The following is a 20,753-nucleotide window of genomic DNA, read 5'->3' as shown; positions in this document are numbered from 1 at the left end:
TTTAGTAAAGCTTTTCTCAATAATGAATAGAATTATTTGCATTTTCGTAGATCTCAAATTCAATTCGATTAGACTTTAACAAAATGTTCGTTTTTTTCTGCCTTTTTTATGTAAATTTTTTTTATATATTTTAGGTTGCCTGTTAATGATATATTTCATTATTATATTTTTATTAATATGGTTGTGATATTTATATTTTTTTTTAGAAAACTTGTTTTGTATTTACTTATTTTGCCAATTGTTCAACCTCTCCTACTGAATTTCAAATATTTAATTCTAGCCCTTATAGGAAGGGTTGACCTTATAGGGATTCTTTGGACTTTGATTCCTTGCCTATCCTAAAATAAAAATCCTTAAAATAAAGTAACAGGATGTGTGTTTGTCTGTACCAAAGGATCTCGCTAACCGCTAAACCGATCGGGTTCTCCTTAACAGGGAAGATTATCTTAGGCCCAAGGAAGGTTTATAACTATTTTGGGGGAGGGTACCACCACCCTCCCAAGAGAAATCACAAAAAAACGAGAAAAAAAATCAATATTTGAGGGACTTGAAAGCAACACAAAGAAGTATCGTAGAGACTTGAACAAAAAAAAACATTTAAAGTGCCACTAGAGGCCTCTAGGGGGGTAGCCGCTAAGAAATAAATATTCTATCAATTAGTTTGGTGTAAGTGGCAAAATATAAAATTTCGCGTTAAATTTATTTTAAGTATTTATTCAACATTAATTATTTTTTACAACTTTTTTGAAAATCAAAACTTTCCAAAAATAAATATCTAAAAATAGCTTTCAATGTTCACTTATTCTGCCATTTTTAACAAAATTTTAATTAAATATTTCGAAATTTTCCACAATTAAAAAAAAATACATTTTTTGGAATTCTTAAATTTAACTTTTAAATGATAATTTATTCTATTATTAAGTTGTTCTTACTTTGTTATTTTGTTATAATTTATGAAATCATATTAATTTTATCAAAATAAATAATACCTAGTTATAAAAGTGTATTTTCTTCTGATTTTAAGGAAAACAGTAAAAGTGTCTGACTATGACGTCAGAAAAAAATTAACAAGTAACCAATAAGAAGCCAGTATTCACAATGGTAAAATATATAGCGGCCTCTCATTGGTTAATTGTTAATTTTTCTGACGTCATAGTCAGACACTTTTACTGTTTTCATTTTAAGAGCAAATGTAAATTTGTAAAAACAGAGGAGCTTTTCTACAAGTAACAACCAGGGATCTACCAGGGATGGCAGCACCCCGATGTACATCCCCAATGATGATACACAATTACCCTTACTGCAGATTAAAATTAGTAGTTAAAACGTTTGAACACTCAACTTAATGAAACAACCATTCAAAATTCCCTAGAGTCCCCAAAGTTGTTTATTCAACGAATAACAAACTTTGGGGACTAGTGTAATAAACAGCCCATGGTCCCCTCTCTCTCTCTCTAATTAACAACAGTGCTATACATACTACAATGCTAATAATACAGTAATAAAGAAAGTTATAAAATTATATAATTAATTGAAGTGTTGAACAAACAATTTATTCATTCTCTATCTTGTTGAAAGCCCTAAAATAAGAAAAGATATTTTAGAATTAATCGGATAATAAAACAAATTGGTCAATAAATTTGAGATTAAGATGTCATTTATCCGATTTGTATGTGAATTAATTCATTTAAAAACAAGGATGACAACATCCATAAAAGCGAAGCACTGAAACGGTAGTACAAACGGACATTAACACTTGTATAGTGTCTAAACTGAATAATCAGAATATAAAAGTATAAGATTCGAAGCAAAATTGTAAGTAAACTTTTTGAAAAACTACTTGATACAGGATAATGTTTATGGACATACTTACATTTTTTGGACTTGATTATAGAGTTGTTCGCTTATAATATTGTTCTTTGTTGTTCCAGGAATCAATATACCAAAAATCAGATCAAACGGATAATTAGATCACATAAAAATTTGTTGTAAATAAAGTAAAAAAATCAACATGTTTAAAATGGACATACGGACATTCTGGTAATGATTATAGAGTTGCTATGTTTTCTAAACTTCTACAGGAATCATCATGCAAAGTTTGAAATCGATAGGACAATTCTAACATGCCTAAATTAACGAATAAAAGCTATCTATCTCAGATGGACGGACGGACCGACCCTAATTATAGAAAAGCTTCGCTTTTAAAAATGTAATACAGCGATTTATAAATTATGCCATTAAACAATTTCTTGGCTATAAAACCTTCAACTTCAGAATAAAAAATTTGAGTGATAAAAATCTGATTGCTACTCTCAAGAAGTCAATAAAGACCAAAGATTCATTTAATAAAAACAAAATCTTTGCGTTTTTCTTCAAAGTGCCTTGTTAAGCACAGAAAGGGTGGCGTAGTTTTTCGTTTAAATAATTATTTCTTAAAGTCTTTAACTTAGGTTAGGTTATTTGGGTAATTGGAAGCCCCTCCCTTATTTCAATTTATTTAAGATAAGGCATATTTATAGAAAACTAGCTTTACCAGACAGATTAGGGACAACTAAGCTTTATAAAACACACTTTAAATGCTAATAGTTATTTATAGCATCATATTATAATCAGCTTTCCGAGGATATAAATATGTCTAACTAAAAACCAGTTTTGTTAGCCCTGAGATGCCCGGGCTAACAAAACTGGTTTTAATATTATGATTTTACATTTTTATATTCGTAGAAAACTGGATATAATACGATACTATACATAATTTTTCAGTAAGTCTGAGAAACAGTTTTTATCCAGCGGATATTAATCGGTTTCAAATCCATACTGGAAAAGTTACTACCTGGTGGGTAAAGTCATGTATGCTATTAAGATCAATCTCTCTAATAACATATCTGGGGGTGACTATTGTCAGTTTTTCTGTCGTACTTTCAGCTGACGCAGACTCGTACGTTGACTGGGTTATTTTTTCCTCAAACGGTGGTGGAGGGTTTTCGTTAGATTCTTGATTTGGCCAGTGTTGATAAGTATAATCCTAAAAAAAAGTCGAAGAAAGCCCCTCAAAAAATTAGCATGTTACGTCATAAAAACGAGGGAATATCCATCTCTTTTTTAGGGGTTTTCTTTTCCACTACTCCTCTCCTTATCCCTCATTTTTATGACGTCATCGAGGGAGTTTCTTTGTCTTCCTAAAAAAGATAATTTTATGCCAAGTTGATGAAGAACTAAGAAAGCTGATTAAAGTGCCTATAAAAAATGACGTTATTCTGGCTCTCAATCGATCAATTAAAATGTATACTGGCCTGTCATTGGTAATTTAGCCTGTCTATTAGCCAATCATTTATCATTTGTATTTTTTATAGGGACTTTAAACAGCTGCAGAACTAAGTAGTATCGAAGCACAATAAAATCATGGATCGAGGGACAAAGTGAGTTATAGAGCAGATGTTCAGTTGTCTCAAAAAAAAGAGTGCGAAAGCAATGAAATAAATAGATAATTACGAAACCTTTTGTGTAAAAATATAATTTTTTTTTGTAGAATGACAGACAGACCAACGGACCAAATGAAATTTATATTTGAAGCTCATTTTTAAAGGGAATCTCTAGAAAATATTTCCGCTGTCTATCTTAAATAGAACCAACATTTTAGCTAAAATATAATAGTAAAAAAATGGGGGGTTATTTTTGTTCAAGAAGGGCGATTTCTTTCGATTTAAATGGTTTTAAACATTCACTGGATACAGCAAGATACAGTGAAGGACTGTAAAGGAACACCATATCGGTCCAGTGGTTAGCTACAGAAACGCAGACAAAGATTCTGTTACTTTATATAATACTAGCGGCATCGCCCCCAGCCTCTAGGGGCTTTGCCCCAAGAGGTGATAAAAAAATTTGGGCGAAATACGTAAAAGGACCAAGGAAATCCTCTACAAAAAAAAAAAAATTGGGGGGGGGGGATTTTTGTTTTTTGGGGGGTTGGGGGTGTCCCACCTCCAAAGAAAATAGCCTGAAACCACCACAGGACCAGTAGGTATGATCCCTGAAGAGTAGAATCCGATCGGTTCAGTGGTTACCGAGACTTTAAGGGACGGACGGACGGACAGACAGACGGACGGACAGACATCGTTCTACTTTGTATTATAGATAATAGGATTTGTTTGTTTCTACCTGATTAGGATACCAATTTGGATAGGATGGGATCTGGATCTTTTCTATGCTTGCTTTTGATACTCTAAAACATAATCTCTAATTATCTCACAGTTAAAAGACTTCCGTGAGTGTTTAAACCTTATCAAAAAAAGTTCCAATCTACAGAAAAGGTTACTTTAGGGGTTAGTTATGTGCATCCACTCTTAGGCCATTGTCTTATCCCCTAAGATCCCAGTTCAAAACATAATTTTCTTTTACCTTTGTGGTTGAAGTTCTTCATAATTTATGGTATCCAACTTTCTGAATCCATTTTCAAACGCAGAATCTACAAAATTGCCATCCAACGACTTAGGAATCCATCCGCCATAATCAATTTCAAGCCCATTGCTGTGCAACACTGAGGAAGACGACGTTTGAGCGTTGAAATTCCCGCCAAATCCATGTGGCGCCGGTGATGGTGTATAATTAGTTGCGGCATTCTCGCGTATGCTCAAAAGCGCACTATTCTTTTCTATTCTTGCTCCATCATTGAAGTAACCATCATTATTGATTTTAGGATACTTGTGGTGACTTTCAATGTTCTTAAAATCATATGCATGTCCGAATTTTTTTTGTTTTTTCTTCTCTTCGAAGTTTTTACAGTAGGTTGAAGGATCTCTGTACTGTAGGATTGGCTTGGTCCTTATTCTGTCTATCAATCTAAAATGTAAAACCGTTTATAAGTAGAAAATCTGAAGATCCCAAAAAGTAAAAATGGAAACTGATGATAGTGCCTAAAAAAATTACGTAATGCAATACAAATGACCAATGGTAGGCCAGTATGATGTAACTTTTTAGGCTCTATCAATTTCTTAAAAATGGGCAGTTATATGTATATCTTTAAAAAAATTGCAGTTGATGTATTATAGATGCTCTTCCTCATAGATGATTGTCAATCAAAAAGTTACTGCAGATCATATCATATCAGCAAAGAAAATACAGACAGTATCTGTAGGGACAGACAGACGTACAGACAGTATCTGTAGGGACAGACAGATATACAGACAAGAGATTTATTGTTCATCATCTTTGCAAATCATTGCTACTATTTTCCGGAATCCTATTTACGACATAATTAAACTATAATACTGTTAAAGAACATAAATGAACAAACATACTGAGTTATAGTGTAGCTTTGAAACTAACATTAAAATATTTTCACCTCAGTTTATGATGATGAATCTTGTTTATGCTATCTCTCAAGTGCTTTCTGTATTTTGTTGCCTTAAAAATTATAATATCCTGTATTAAGATTCTTAAGTCTATAGCTTGAGATATCTCTAAACGCTGGACCTCTCATTTGCAGTGAAGCTTTTTATATATCCAGGGAACTTCTTTTTTTTTGGGGGGGGGGGAGAGTACCATCACACTCCCAAGAGAAATAGCACCTAGAAAAAAGACCCCCCCCCTATAGTTTTTTCCCCTTTTTCTTTTTTAAACTAAAATTGAAAATGGGAGAGGGGTCGGTTTCTCCTCCCCAACTTCAAGTGCCCCTAGAGGCCTCTAGAGGCTAGTAATATAATTAATATGATATTCACAGAGAAGTGTAGAAATAGGATTCTATGTACATATCTGTTCTAGTTACCTCTCTATAAATCTTATTTAAAATTATACGAAGAGAAAAAAGCTCTGCATACACAGATTAATATTACAATCTCTTTTGTCATAACTCCGCTTCTACGGATATATCTGTTCTAGTTACCTCTCTATTTCACCCTAGTCCTCTAGAGGCTCTTGAGTTGAGGGTGTAGCACTGTCGAATTTACTTTCAATTTTAATTTTAAGAAAGACATAAAATGTGAGTGCGTTTTCTCTTGAGAAAATTGTGGTACCCTCCCCCCAAAACAATTATAAACCTTCCCAGGACCTATTAGAAGCTGCATTGTAAAGGAAAACCATTACGGTTCAGCGGTTAGCGAGAACACTCATTACAGACAGACAGACAGACAAACTTCCATCCTGTTAATTAGAAGATGAAAAAAAAGCCCACGCCCTGCGTGTCCTGCTCTATGAATAGTAAATTTTCTATCAGGAGATGAGAACTAACTTGTATTTTTTACTATTATCTAAATTGATATATTATTACTTGGATGTTGCACCAGATTTTTATGCACTATGATAAAGTGATGCTCCCAGCTGGCTAAAATAATGTCCTACCTCATTTACCGCAACCCTCCACTCCTACTGGATGAACAAACTGACCAATAAATAAAGTCCATATTAGCAGGCTAATTGGTTGATGACAAATTTTCCCCTCACAATATACCTACCCTGTATCCATATTACTGAGCTAAATCAGCTTAAAATGCATGTCCAGATATATCTCAGAAACTGTACTATGTGTCCTGCTCTATGAACAGTATATCCTTATATAAAATTACTTTTTGGTGGGAGGGTTAAAACCAAAAAATGAACTGCTTTTAGTATAAAAATAATTAAAAATTGTTTTCCCCCAAAAGTGCCACTAGCTAGATACCTTTAGGGGCCTAGCCGCTAGTTTACTTTAAAAAGATAAAACTAATTAACTTGCATTCCTTTATATGGAAGCTTCTTATAGGTCCCGGGAAGGTTTTATCTTTTTAAAATAAAAAATCTCCCCGACCCCACAAACTTTTTTTATAGCATGTAAATCCTTAAATTAAGTCGTACAAAACTCAAAAAATGGAAGAATATTTTCTTTTAAAAAGTAAAACAACAACAATTTTTATACGTCCACTCTTGCCTCTGTAAAGAGTACAAAGGATACAAAGTAGTAGGGTGTGTGACTGTTTGTCTGGCTGTAATCCTTAAATTAAGTCTGACAGACAGCACAAAACTCAAAAATTGCAAGAATATTTTCTTTAAAAAAGGAAAACAACAACATTTTTATTCGTCCACTCAGCCTTTCTGAAGAGTACGTATATTACAATGATAGTACAATGTGTGACTGTTTGTCCGGCTGTATGTCTGTCTGTCCCTGTATATTTACTGCCAAAAAATGAAAACAACAATTTTTATACGTCCACTCTTGCCTCTATGAAGAGTACGTATATTACAAGGATGCCAGAACATAGCAGTAATGACTTACACATTTTTGAGCAGAGAAAAAATTTAGAAAAGTAATTACATTATATAATGTAATATATAATTTGCATCAAAGTGCTTTCCCACAAAATGCCAGTCGGGCACTGAACTTTTGCCCTTATTTTTAAAATAAATTAAAATAAGAAGAGGGTAGTTTTTTTCAGCAACCTAACCAATGCGGGTGAACCTAACCCTACGTGGCTGAACACAGTAATAGTGTCTTACTGATTATGACGTAACAAATAAAATTAGCCAATGAGAGGCCGTTATTGACCAATGGTAAAATTTATAGTGGCCTCTCATTGGCTATTTTTTTTTGTTGCGTCATAATCAGTCAGACACTATTACTGTGTTCTACGTGGCTATTTATTGCTCAGTATAACCTAACCTAACATGACCTAAAGTAATAAAGAAAACAATGAAAAAACGACCCCTCCCCCTTATATTCAATTTATTCATAAATAAAGGGGGTTTCCTATTCTCAACTTAGCACTTTGAGGGAAAACGCCTTCATATCTGAAAGTACAAAAGTCACTCTTTTTTGTAAGAAAAGCAAATATAATGTCTCTTGAATATGGGAAAATACGTCGTAAACAAGAAATAAACAAAGCTTCAGCATTATATGTAATATAATTTATTGAAATGGACATACAGATGGACAGAACTAACTTAAATATGAAAGATTTTTAAAGAGATTGTAATTTCTGAATTTGCATGCGAGCGAGGCGCGCAATTATTTTTCACATCCCCTTTAATTTTATGGTGTAATTATAACTTTTGAACTAGACACCACCCACCAAGGAGATAAAGCTCCAGAGCAAGGACATCCAAGCTTTTTCTTTTGAGGGAGGTGAAATGAGGGGTTTTATATGTTTTAGGGGATAAACTAACATATTTTAAAATTTGAGGGAGGTAAAGTTATGAATTTAAAACTTCAGGGGGGTTAAACACCCCTTTACCCCTCACCCTTGAAGTCAATGCTCCTGAGGATAGGGGCGCACCCTCTCAGTAGTTTACAAAAGACGTTACCTAGAAAAGATGAAATTAGAAAATGGGGAAACAGGGTAGCATCGCTACTTATCCTTTAGTTGTATCGTATGAGTTCTCTTGTAATGTTTCGTTTTTGCTGCAAATATTTAAGAAAGAAAAGAACTAGAGTACTAAGTAAGAAGTATACTATAGTTCTGGGAAGCATAATACAGAGTAATAGTGCAGAAAGCAAGCTTCATAGTACAAATATAAATAGGATATCAGAACTTGGATGTATCTTGTCGGATGGAGAGTGTAAACAATCTTATCACAGAATTTGATGAAGAAAAAAAAGATTGTTTCATGAGTTAATAAATTGTCTTTACTTAGATAATTTTTTCACAAGTTAAATAAAATTTTAGGATTCTTTAGATAAATTTAATTGAAAATGATTGCTAACATATAACATATAAATTCATATCTCAGAATGTTGAAATTTTATTAAATAGGTTGGAATATTTTCTAACTTTTTAAAGTTTAAAAGAGACTGTCCGTTCATAGACGTCATAGGGTGGGGATAATGGGGTGTTAACTCTTTAGCCCCCTAAAATTTTGAAATATCTCATCAAAATTTTTAAAAATACATTAGATATTAGCCCTCTCATTCCTTTGAAACCTCTCATTTTACCCTACCAAAATAAAAAAGCTTGGACGTCCATGTATCAGTTTTAGAACAATGTTAAGATATCTATCTATTATTTTTTTTTGGAATAAAACTTTTTACATTTTATGAGGCTTTAATAAGTTCACAGGAAAGTTGAAATAGAACTCAATAATTGAGTTTATATCTATTTTTCATAACAACCCTTTCAAGAGAATTTGTAGGTTTGACATCACAGTAGTGTTTAACTTGTAATGGATTTCCTATTAAAAGGGTATAATAAATTAAACTGTAAAAATTTTAAAATATGCTAAAGTTATTCTTACTAACAATGTCCTTTTTTATATAACTATATCTACCCAAGATATTAAAAATATGCTAAAAATAATTTTACTAAAATCTTATATATTTTACATTTGTGTATACTTTTTAAAAGCGAAGCTTTTCTATAATTAGGGTCGGTCCGTCCGTCCGTCCGTCCGTCCGTCCGTCCGAGATAGATAGCTTTTATTCGTTAATTTAGGCATGTTAGAATTGTCCTATCGATTTCAAACTTTGCATGATGATTCCTGTAGTAGTTAGGTACGATTTAGAAAACGTAGCAACTCTATAATCGTTACCAGAATATCTGTTCGTCTATTATAGATATGTTGATTTTTAACTATTTTAACAACAATTTTTTATGTGATATAATAATCCGATTGGCCTGATTTTTGGAATATATCAACTCATTTTTATACATAGTGTGTATCCGTTAATTTAAAAGCCCGTCCATTTGTGTATACTTTTTAAAAGCGAAGCTTTTCTATAATTAGGGTCGGTCCGTCCGTCCGTCCGTCCGTCCGTCCGTCCGTCCGAGATAGATAGCTTTTATTCGTTAATTTAGGCATGTTAGAATTGTCCTATCGATTTCAAACTTTGCATGATGATTCCTGTAGTAGTTAGGTACGATTTAGAAAGCGTAGCAACTCTATAATCATTACCAGAATGTCCGTACGTCCATTTTAAACATGTTGATTTTTTTACTTTTTTAAATAGCTTTTTTCGTTAATTTAGGCATGTTAGAATTGTCCTATCGATTTCAAATTTTGCATGGCGATTTCTGTAATAGTTAGGTACGAGGTAGAAAGCGTAGCAACTCTATAATCATTACCAAAATGTCTGTATGTCCATTTTAAACATGTTGATTTTTTTACATTTTTAACAACAAATTTGTATGTGACCTAATTATCCGATTTGTCTGATTTTTGGTATGCTGATTCCTGGGACATCAAAGTACAATATTATAAGCGAAGCAACTCTATAATCAAGTCCTAAAAATGTAGGTATGTCCAAAATCATTATCCTGTATCAAGCAGTTTTTCAACAAATTTACTTTTGCTACTCTTATACATTCGCATTCTGATTATTCAGTTCTGACATTATACAAGTGTTAATGTCCGTTTGTCCTACCGTTTCAGAGCTTCGCTTTTATGGATGTTGTCATCCTTGTTAAACAATAACTTAAACATTCCATAAGAAAAAAAGTGTTTATTAACATAATTTTTTGTGCAAAAAAAAACTATGTTTCTTTTATTTGTTATAATAGAAAAAAACTTACGTGGAAAGAAAGTAAAACTCTTTGAGGTCTGTGAAAAACACAAAATCTAAGCGGATATCAGAACTAGATACAAGCTACACAAACTTGTGTGTGTGTGTGTCTGGGTTAGTGTGTTAGTATGTTTAGTTACAAAATAGAGAAACTTAATTTAGAACATTTTTACAACAATTTTCAAAATTTTTGTCGTAATAAACAAGAAAAAAATATAATCAAAGCATAAATAAAATAATACAATAAATTAGATAAAGAAATGCTTTCAACTTTTCAGATTGTTTTGCAAAAGCATTAATTAATTAATTAATAAGCATTATTTTCAAAAGTTATCTCGGATGTGGGGGGGGGGGGGTGGGGGGTAAGCAAAAGATTTAACTTGTTTGTTGAGAATTTTAGTCAGAAAAAAGTCTGAAACCGCTCCAATCCCCCCCCCCTCAAAAAAAAAAATATCTTAAATATTCCAAAAATTATTTTAACTTAGTGGTTGCTAACAAACTAGTGCCAAACTAAACCACGCGGTGGGGGCGTGATTTAAATGTGTAGTATACTCCTTTTGTTAAACTTAATTTAGGGTTTCTTATATAATTGCAACGTAGTTATAAGACTTTGGGTAGCAATAAAATGAGACGTTAGGTACACCTCTAACTGAAACGATTTTTGATTAGTCAACGGATCTAAATTTGTCTCGGACAGGATATAATTAAAAGCCTAAATCGGACAAGGAATAGCCGAAAACGATATTTTTATACTTAAAATTTAAAATATAGAGCTAAATGAGTGACTGCGTCTTTCTCTTTTTATCGACAGACGCACTTGGATATATTATTTTCATAATGAATGATATGTATTTCCGATTTTAACGTCAGCTCATGTTTAAATTTGGTGAGCTATATTATTAAGTAGCGTTGTTAAGATTGGATGGAAGAATTTTGTAATGAAAGCAAAAGTGGGGAAGGAGGATAAGGGATGGGGTAAACAAGTTATCAAAAAACCAAAATGTCTTGCCAGTGCACATTGGGGCAAATCAATCAAAAAGGGGATTTAATTATTTAGTACCCTTAAAATTCATCCCACAAAAATTTCATTTTATACTTTTTTGTAGGCAATTTAACAACGAACAAATTTGCTTCTATGTTTTTTTCTGTCATTTGAAAGAAACATGGAGATAAAGGTCATTTAATGAAGGTAGATGGAAAATTACCGGATTAACCCCTCCCCAAAAATAGCGCCCCCTTAACCTATCCAATTATCTATTAATCTATCTATTTATCCGTCTATCTATCCATCTATCTATCCATCTATCTATCAATCTATCTATCCATCTATCTATCCATCAATCTATCCATCTATCTATCCATCTATCTATCTATCTATCTATCTATCTATCCATCTATCTATCTATCCATCTATCTATCTATCTATCCATCTATCTATTTATCCATCTATCTATCCATCTATATATCCATCTATCTATCCATCTATCTATCCATCTATCTATCTATCCATCTAATTATCCATCTATCTATCCATCTATCTTACCATCTATCTATCCATCTATTTATCCATCTATCTATTCATCTATCTATACATCTATCTATCCATCTATATATCCATCTATCTATTCATCTATCTATCCATCTATCTATCCATCTATCTATCCATATATCTATCCATCTATCTATCTATCCATCTATCTATCTATCCATCTATCTATCTATCCATCTATCTATCTATCCATCTATCTATCTATCCATCTATCTATCTATCCATCTATCTATCTATACATCTATCCATCTGTCTATCCATCTATCGATCCATCTATCTATCCATCAACTGTTCATCTATCTATCCATCAACTATCCATCTATCCATCCATCTATCTATCCATCTATCTATCCATTTATCTATCCATTTATCTATCCATCCATTCATCTATACATCCGTCTATCCATTTGTCTATCCATCTGTCTATCCATCTGTCTATCCATCTGTCTATCAATTTACTCATTCATCTATCTATCCATCTATCTATCCATCCATCTATCCATCCCTCTATCCATCTGTCTACCAATCTGTCTATCCATCTGTCTATCCATTTACTCATCCATGTATCTATCCATATATCTATTCATCTACCTATCCATCTATCTATCCATCAAAGTATTCAAAATGTCAAATTTGGGGTCATTTAATTCATTTCAGTAGAAGGGGAGAGGATGGTGTAAAGGGGTGGATGGTTATTCTTATTTTAGCAAGCTACAAGTTTCACTTAATAATAAATCCATTCTAAATGTAAGCATGATTGACATAAATTTTTATTGGCTAATAACTATATTTATAATGATATTATGATTCTTGTTTACTGTTTATATGTATACTAGCAGTTTCGCCCCTAGCCTCTATGGGCTTTGCTCCAAGAGGTAATTAAACAAGGATGACAACATCCATAGAAGCGAAGCTCTGAAATGGAAGGACAAACGAACACTAACACTTGTGAAGTGTCAGAACTAAATATTAATGCATGTCTATACAAAATTGTAATTAAAACTGATTAAATACATGTTACTGTTTAAGGACATACTGACGTTTTTAGGACTTTTTATAGAGATGCTTCGCTTATAACACTATACCTTATTGTACTAGGAATCAGTATTCAAAAATCAGATGAATAGGATATTTTTAACATTCAAAACCATTATTTGTTGTCATAAAATTAAAAAATTAGCTTGTTATAAATGGATGTATGGACTATCTGGTAACGATTATAGAGTTGCTGTGCTTTCTAAGTCGTACCTAACTGTTGTAGAAAACGGCATAAAAAGTTTGAAATCGATAGGACAATTCTAGCCTGTTTAAATTAACTAAAAGAGCTAACTGTAACAGACGTACGGACGGACTGATCCTAATTATAGAAATATGAAAAAATTTAGAGGATTTTTTTTGTAAAATTGCTTTAAACCACCACAGGACCAGTAGATATATTCCCTGAAGAGTAGAATATAATCGGTTTAGTGGTTACCGAGATCTTAAGGGACGGACGGACAGACAAACAGACATGAAGCTACTTTTTATTATAGATGAACGCCCAGGGATCTAAGGAACAAAACAATAACCGATTAATGTATGTACATCCCCAATATTGATACATAAAATAATAAATTATATTAAAAAATTGATTGTCTGTAGATGACAATTAGTGGTTGAAAAGTTTTAATACTCATCTTAATGAACCAACCAATCAAACATCAATCAAATTTCCTAAAGTTGTTATGCCAACGAATATCAAAACGTTATTATAAAACTTTGAAGTTTAGGGACCAGTGTAATGTCCTCTCCTTTTCTAAATAAAACTGCTGATGCTAAACATGAAGACCATGTAACTACATAATTTAAAAACAAAGCATTACCAATAGACAGACAGATAGACTACTTGCTAATTCCAATTTAGAATGATTAATAGAACACTTCGTTATTTGAATATTATCTTTACCTTTCCGCAGTGAGAGAGGGGACATTGGGCTGTTTATAAAACTTGTCCCCAAAGTTTTACAGTTGTGTGTTCAAACGTTTTAACTACTAACTTTAATCTACACAAGGGGTAATTTTGTGTATTACCATTGGGGATGTACATCAATTTATTGACCTTTGTCTTATCCCTTTAGATCCCTGATATTTGTAATAATCCATAGAAACGATTATTCAGTTACATTAAAACATCAAACATAAAGAGGTTTAGATTTAGGTTTAGCCCCCCCCCCCCCTTCATTCCCTCTCAATCATTTAGTGCAATAGAACTTGAAAATATTCATTATCAACTTTAATTCAAAGTCTGATCAAATGAATATTTCTCATAACTATGTTTTTGCGTCTTTTATTTATATGTATTACATCTCACATTCTGACTTTAAAAGCGCATTTAAAAGATTTTCCTAACAAACTTTTCGTGCACCCAACCTCAGAAAACGCGCTAAAAACCCCTACGGGGGCGCGGGGGGGTAAGTGAGACCAGTACAGGCGATTATAATATGTCTTTGGGTAATCAAATATCGTATTTTTAGTCGGTGGCAACCAGTGAAAACATGTTTCGTCATACTGTCTACTTAAATGTTGATTATAAAACAAACAAAAATAAACTAAAATCTTAACTTCAACTAGAATTATTTAGGACTAATATCTTTAATCTGTGTTTTTTTCTTTTATATTGTCAAAATACATGTAGTGCATGACTCACCTGAAGTTATTTTGTCTAATTACGTTAATTCTAAGAGATTTTATAATACTTTTAAAATTGTTGGTGAAACACAAAATATATGCCTTTTTCTGTAAGAAAATTTTTGCATATCTTGACTTTCAGACTTTAGAAAGCTTACTTAAAAAGCGTATTTTTATGATTCCTTTGAAATCTGATGTACATTGGGTATGATAATACTCATAGAATGATTAAAACTTGATTTGGGGGTGGTGAATTGAATCCCCTTGTTGCCCCTATGTGCAGTGGAACAAATTCCACCAACTTAGTTTACCCTTACCACCCCCCCCCCCAAAAAAAAAAAAAGTTAAGACCCCCCCCCCCCAACGCTTGAAATATATACAATCATAAATTCGTAAAATGTACGTTTTGCACATTCATCAAATTCTAAGTCAACATATTTTTGTACAGTCGTGTAGTCATTTTGTAATCATACATTTTTCCGACAAAGAATATAGAATATACATGGATATTATAACAGAGGAAACATTGTCGTCAATTAAAGTTGCTAACAAGGAACTCGTGTATTGGTCAGTTAGTTCATCCAGTAGGAGAGGTAAAGGGGTTGGATGAGGGGTATCGTTATTTTAGCCCGCTGCGAGTTTCACTTTATTAGGGAGCATGGAAATCTCGTGAAACATCCAAAGAATAATATATCCATTTTTTTAGACATTTGTGCAAAATTTCAGACAGTTCGCTGAAAGTCTTATTCATGGGGATTCAGAGATATGGTATTGGAGAAAAAAAATTATTTAACTTTTTGCCCATAAATACCTTAATAAGTATTCTTTTTTTTTTTGATTATATTAAAAGCGAAGCTTTTCTGTCCGTACGTCCGTCCGTAACGGATAGCTTTTTTCGTTTATTTTGGCATGTTAGAATTGTCCTATCGATATCAAACTTTGCATAGTGATTCCTCTAGTAGTTAGGTACGATTTAAAAAGCGTAGCAACTCTTTAATCAATGTCCGTACGTCCATTTAAAACATGTTGATTTTTTTACTTTTTTAACAACAGATTTTTATGTGATCTAATTATTCGATTGATCTGATTTTTAGCATACTGATTCCTGGGACAATAAAGTACAATATTATAAGTATTTAAAAACCTTGGGTACAGTGTTATTTACAGACCAATGTCCCATCCCTCCCTGGAAAATAGAGCTGGAGAAAAAAAGAGAGAGACATGCTAACTAAATCTAGTTACATCTAATCTATTCTTGTATGAGGCAGATAGGTTCAGATATTCTAAATAATATATCTACTCTGCTGGGATATCAGAACTATGGTGGAGAGAGAGAGAGAGAGCGAGAGAGAGAGAGAGAGAGAGAGAGAGAGAGAGAGAGAGAGAGAGAGAGAGAGAGAGAGAGAGAGAGAGAGAGAGAGAGAGAGAGAGAGAGAGTAGGGTGTAGCAACTTCATTCACTATTTCAGGCGCCTCTCTTAATATTTCATACAACTATGCAAAACTTTTGTTCTGCGGTTTCCATAAAGAATCTAAGAAACCTGCCTTATTTTGAAATAAATTGAAATAAAAGGGGTTTATTTTTTGTGTGTTTCTGTTTTACATAAGGTAAGGTTAGGTAAACCAATATAACCTAACATAACTTATGTTAGGTTATATTGGGTTCAGAGAAGGGAGCTAGGGATAAAAAATAATTGTCCTCCCTCCCCTTGTTAAAAGCGAAGCTTTTCTATAATTAGGGTCGGTCCGTCCGTACGTCCGTAACGGATAGCTTTTTCCGTTAATTTTGGCACGTTAGAATTGTCCTATCGACTTTAAATTTTGCATGGTGATCCCTGTAGTAGTTAGGTACAATTTAGAAAGCGTAGCAACTCTATAATCGTTACCAGAATGTCCGTAAGTCCATTTTCAACATGTTGATTTTTTCACTCTTTAACAACAAATTTTTATATGATCTAATTATCCGATTGATCTGAGGGTAGTTTTTTTTCCATGTGCCTAACCCCTGCAGTTCACTAACCCTGTGTGGCCACAAAGTAACCAAACCTAATATCACCATTATTTTCAATATTGTTTAAAAAAGGGGGGGAGGGATTGCATTGCCAAAACAATGTGTACTTTAAGGAAAAACGCCAAAATTTGCAGGTAGGAAGGGTACTGTGTATCACACTTGACCCCAAAGTTTTATAATGCATAACATCTTTTGGGACTTTTCTTGAATTTAGATTCGTTGGTTCAATAAGTGGAGTGTCCAAACGTTTCCACCACTAATTGTAATCTACAGAAGAGGTAATCATTTAGGAATTTACATTAATCTATCGGCATTGTTTTATCCCTTTAGATCCCTGTAAATTTATGACTTTACCTTTAAGGCCTCATTTCTTCTGAATTTATCTATTTCTTTCTTGACATGTCTCAAGTGGGGAGCTGCTAGTTCATGGTAGTATCTAAATATTAAAACATCGTGTTATAGACAGCTTTGCGCAGAATTAATATGAAAAATTTAAGATTTAAAACCAATTTTGTTATCCCCGAGGGGCCATAGGCCTGGCTAACAAAACTGGTATTATTTTTATATTTTTTAAAATAACAAAAAATACTCGTGATTTTTCATTATAGTTAAGAAACAGTTTTAATCCTCCAGTTATTAATCGGTTTCGAAGCCATACTGGCAATTGTGCGCTAGTCCCCAAAGTCATTCAGAACTTGCTAAATCCTTCACGAACACTTTATAAGCAGGTCCCCCAAGGTTTGAGACCCCTAAGATATTAAATATTCGATCCATTGTCCCCTCCCTTCCTCCCAGGCTTCTTATTCTTTCCAAAAATTGTACCTTATTGTTACTGAAACCTCCATGCAACATTTGAAATTAATTGGGCTAAATTAGAGCTGGATCTTTAAATCATTTTTGTGGTGAGCCAGATCGGGGTGAGCCGAATTTCAGCTAATCACAGCGCGGCATTTCATAAAATGCTGTGCTCTCATTGGTGGAAAGTTGGCTCACCCCGATCTGGTTCACCACTAAAATGATTTAAAGATCCAGCTTAGATCTATTTTCCATTACGGACTTAAGGACGGACAAGCCGATCAAATGACACAAACATTTTTAGATTAGCTTCACAAATAAAAATCAAACCTTAAATGACTATCTTGCAGTATTTCTTTATTTCGCTGTAAATTTTTTGACAGATTAATTGACCTAAAATAATAGATACTAATCATTGATAAAGAATTAAGATCTCTATAACTTCTCGACCGATTGGATTTTCTATATGTCCTATGATGGTTTTAGGCTATTTTATTTTCAGATTTAAGACTTGGTATAGTTTAAGCTATTTATCTAGCCTGAATATAAAGGAACTAAATGCTAGCGGCATAACCGCTAGTAATAAAAAACTTAATGCCATTTAAACATGGTGTTGAGTTAGTTGTCTGATGGATGTTACTTAACCTAAAAACTGAGGCAGTTGAGTTCAAACGATGCCATTTCTCGGATTCTTGGACGATAACTTGAATTTACTCAAATGAAATCAAATAAGGATGACAACATCCATAGGTTGCGAATAAATTAATTATAGAGAAGATGATCAGTTGATAAATATGCAACAAATCATAGAAACCACGAAACCTTTCTGAAGTAATAATAAAAAAAAATATTTTAATAGCTTTTTTATGCATGACCGACAGACTGACGGACAAAGTAAATTGTACACTTAATGCTAATTTATACAGGGAATCTTCACCAAAAATTTCAGCCGTCTATCTTCGATAGCAGCCGAGAAAATCTCATTTCCCCACAGCATTATGGACGGACTGACGGGCTTACGGACAGAAAAGGTGAATTATAGAGTAGCTTCAGAACTAAAAACCTTACCAAAATTCCCTGATATAGTTCCAAATGTATAGGGAGGTTATTGCTATCACAAAAGTTGATATAACTGCAATACTAATCTAAATAAAAAAGATACTTAATTATTGACAAAAAAAACATGCTTTTTAGATCATATAACAATTGACGATAAATAATGATAAACAAAATTACCCCTTTTGTAGATTATCATTCTTTGTGTTACATTTTAAACACTGTTAGTCTCCGAAGTTAATACACAAAATTACCCCTTCTGTAGATTACAATTAGTGGTTGAAATGAATGGACACTCAATTTAATAAACCAACTAATCAAAATTTATTCAAGATTCCCCAAAGTTGTTAATAATATTCCCCAACTAATAAGAAAACGTTATTTTAAAACTTTGGGGACTTGTGTAATAAACCGCCCATTGCCCCCCTCTCTCTCTCTCTCTGCCAAAGTCCTTATTCTCTATGCTCTTACCTGATTTAAGCTCGTGAGTGTCTGTTCAGTAACTCCATATTCATACGGGCCAAGATTAAAGGTGTAATAGTTCCTAAAAATAAAATATCCTAATGAAACTTGGTGAAAATATATAGAATGTAAACCTATTTAATCTCTGAAAATTTGAGTCGTCTATCTTGAAAAGGAGCCGAGAAAATCACGTTTCCCCAAAACGTTTCAGACGGACAGACGGACATTTAAAATTATAGTATAGCTTCGCTACTAAAAAAGGTTTAATGAACTAGAAGAATAGCGAAGCTGGTTAGGAATTCAACCCCCTTCTAAAATTTTAATTTTGTTTTAAAAGAATTTGTTTAAATGGGGGAAGACATTCTTTCTAGTGGCGATTTTTCTTGGGATAGTGGCGGTACCAGGACCTATGGGGAGCTACACTGTAAAGAAGAAAAATGTCGGTTCAACGGTTAGCGAGATCTTTTGGTACACACAAGACATCCTGTTACTTTTATATAAGATATATTATATTTCAAAACATTTCTAAAATCACGAAACCTTTTGATTTTTATTTATATTTCTTTGGCTATAACATTCTATTTTACCATATTAGCATTTAAATATTACCTTTTTAGATTTTCACGGTCATCTAGGCTAGTATCGTCCATTTTAAATCAATCGATTCATGTTTACATATTTATATAAAATATTCATTATTGAAATAGCGAGTCTGAAATATTTTAAAATTAAATATAACAAGCGACATAGGCGTCCAAGGGGGGGGGTAATGGGGCGATTACCCCCCCCCCCCCCCAAACGATTTTTTTTCATTTTACCCCCCCCCCCCCATTTAAAATTTACCCCTACCCTAGGGGTGCCGTAGGCACCCCCAACCATTTAGGAGGGGGTATTTACCCCCCCCAAAATAAAATCTCTAACAAAAAAAAATTTTTAATACTAAATTTTTGATAAAATTTAAATTACCCCCTCCAAAAAATTTTACCCCGGGGGTAAATTTTGGGGGGTAAACATTTTACCCCTGCCAACAGATTTCAGGGGGGGTAATTACCCCCCCCCAAGCAAATTTTACCCCCCGGGGAAAAAATTTGGGGGGGGGGGGGTAAAAAAATTTGCGGCGCGCTTCGCGCGCCATTTTACCCCCCCAAAGCCGAATTACCCCCCCCTTAAAAAAATTTTACCCCCCCCAAAATAAAAAGCTTGGACGCCCCTGACAAGCGAAATTCTGCATAAAAATACCAAAGAATAAAAATAAAAATATTAGTTCAATAACAAAATGTTATATTAGCGATGCATATTAAAAAGTCTATCATTAATAGCAACTTTTCCTTTCAAAAACTGACTAACGATAAGACAGACAGACAATTTGAGTTATAGAGTAGTGACCACACTAATATGTTAAATGACAACACGATTACATTATTTATAAACATATAAAAAAATGTTTCTTCATTGTTAAATAAAATCCGAAAAATAATTCGACTTTTAAACTAATAATTTTATAAAAATACATTAATTACAATTGATAACAACTACAGCATGTCGATGCAAGAAATAATGTATGATACATTTATTAAATGACATAATTAGTGGTGTGCACATAAATTTGCCAGGGTGTGTTAACCCTAAGTGGGTGAAAAAGGTGAAAGCAAAAGCAAGCCTTACTTAACCCTTAACAGTCGGGCCCCTTGCCGCTCCTTAATCAGTCGGGGGGGGGGGCGTTCAACGCCCCCCCCCCTCATTATCTCAGTT

At 33.2% G+C, this 20,753-nt stretch overlaps 1 protein-coding gene across 1 annotated transcript; it reads right to left on the bottom strand.

Moving 5' to 3' along the window:
• Window positions 1-1,470: 1,470 nt before the first annotated feature.
• Window positions 1,471-19,715, bottom strand: LOC145334108 (uncharacterized). The gene is made up of 10 exons (XM_080179397.1): window positions 19,611-19,715; window positions 19,011-19,083; window positions 18,552-18,628; window positions 17,814-17,876; window positions 17,043-17,124; window positions 5,342-5,403; window positions 4,399-4,839; window positions 4,159-4,222; window positions 2,834-3,025; window positions 1,471-1,580 (listed from the first exon to the last, which is right to left on the bottom strand). Exons 1-10 carry the CDS (start codon window positions 19,649-19,651, stop codon window positions 1,557-1,559), a joined length of 1,119 nt encoding a protein of 372 aa, XP_080035523.1. The 5' UTR covers window positions 19,652-19,715; the 3' UTR covers window positions 1,471-1,556.
• Window positions 19,716-20,753: the final 1,038 nt, after the last annotated feature.

Source organism: Acartia tonsa, chromosome 12 (genome assembly GCF_053477335.1).
Source record: "Acartia tonsa isolate MP-2025a chromosome 12, ASM5347733v1, whole genome shotgun sequence".
NCBI lineage: Eukaryota > Metazoa > Arthropoda > Copepoda > Calanoida > Acartiidae > Acartia > Acartia tonsa.
The sequence above is the reverse complement of the archived record's forward strand: the minus strand, read 5'-3'. Positions and strand labels throughout refer to the sequence as shown.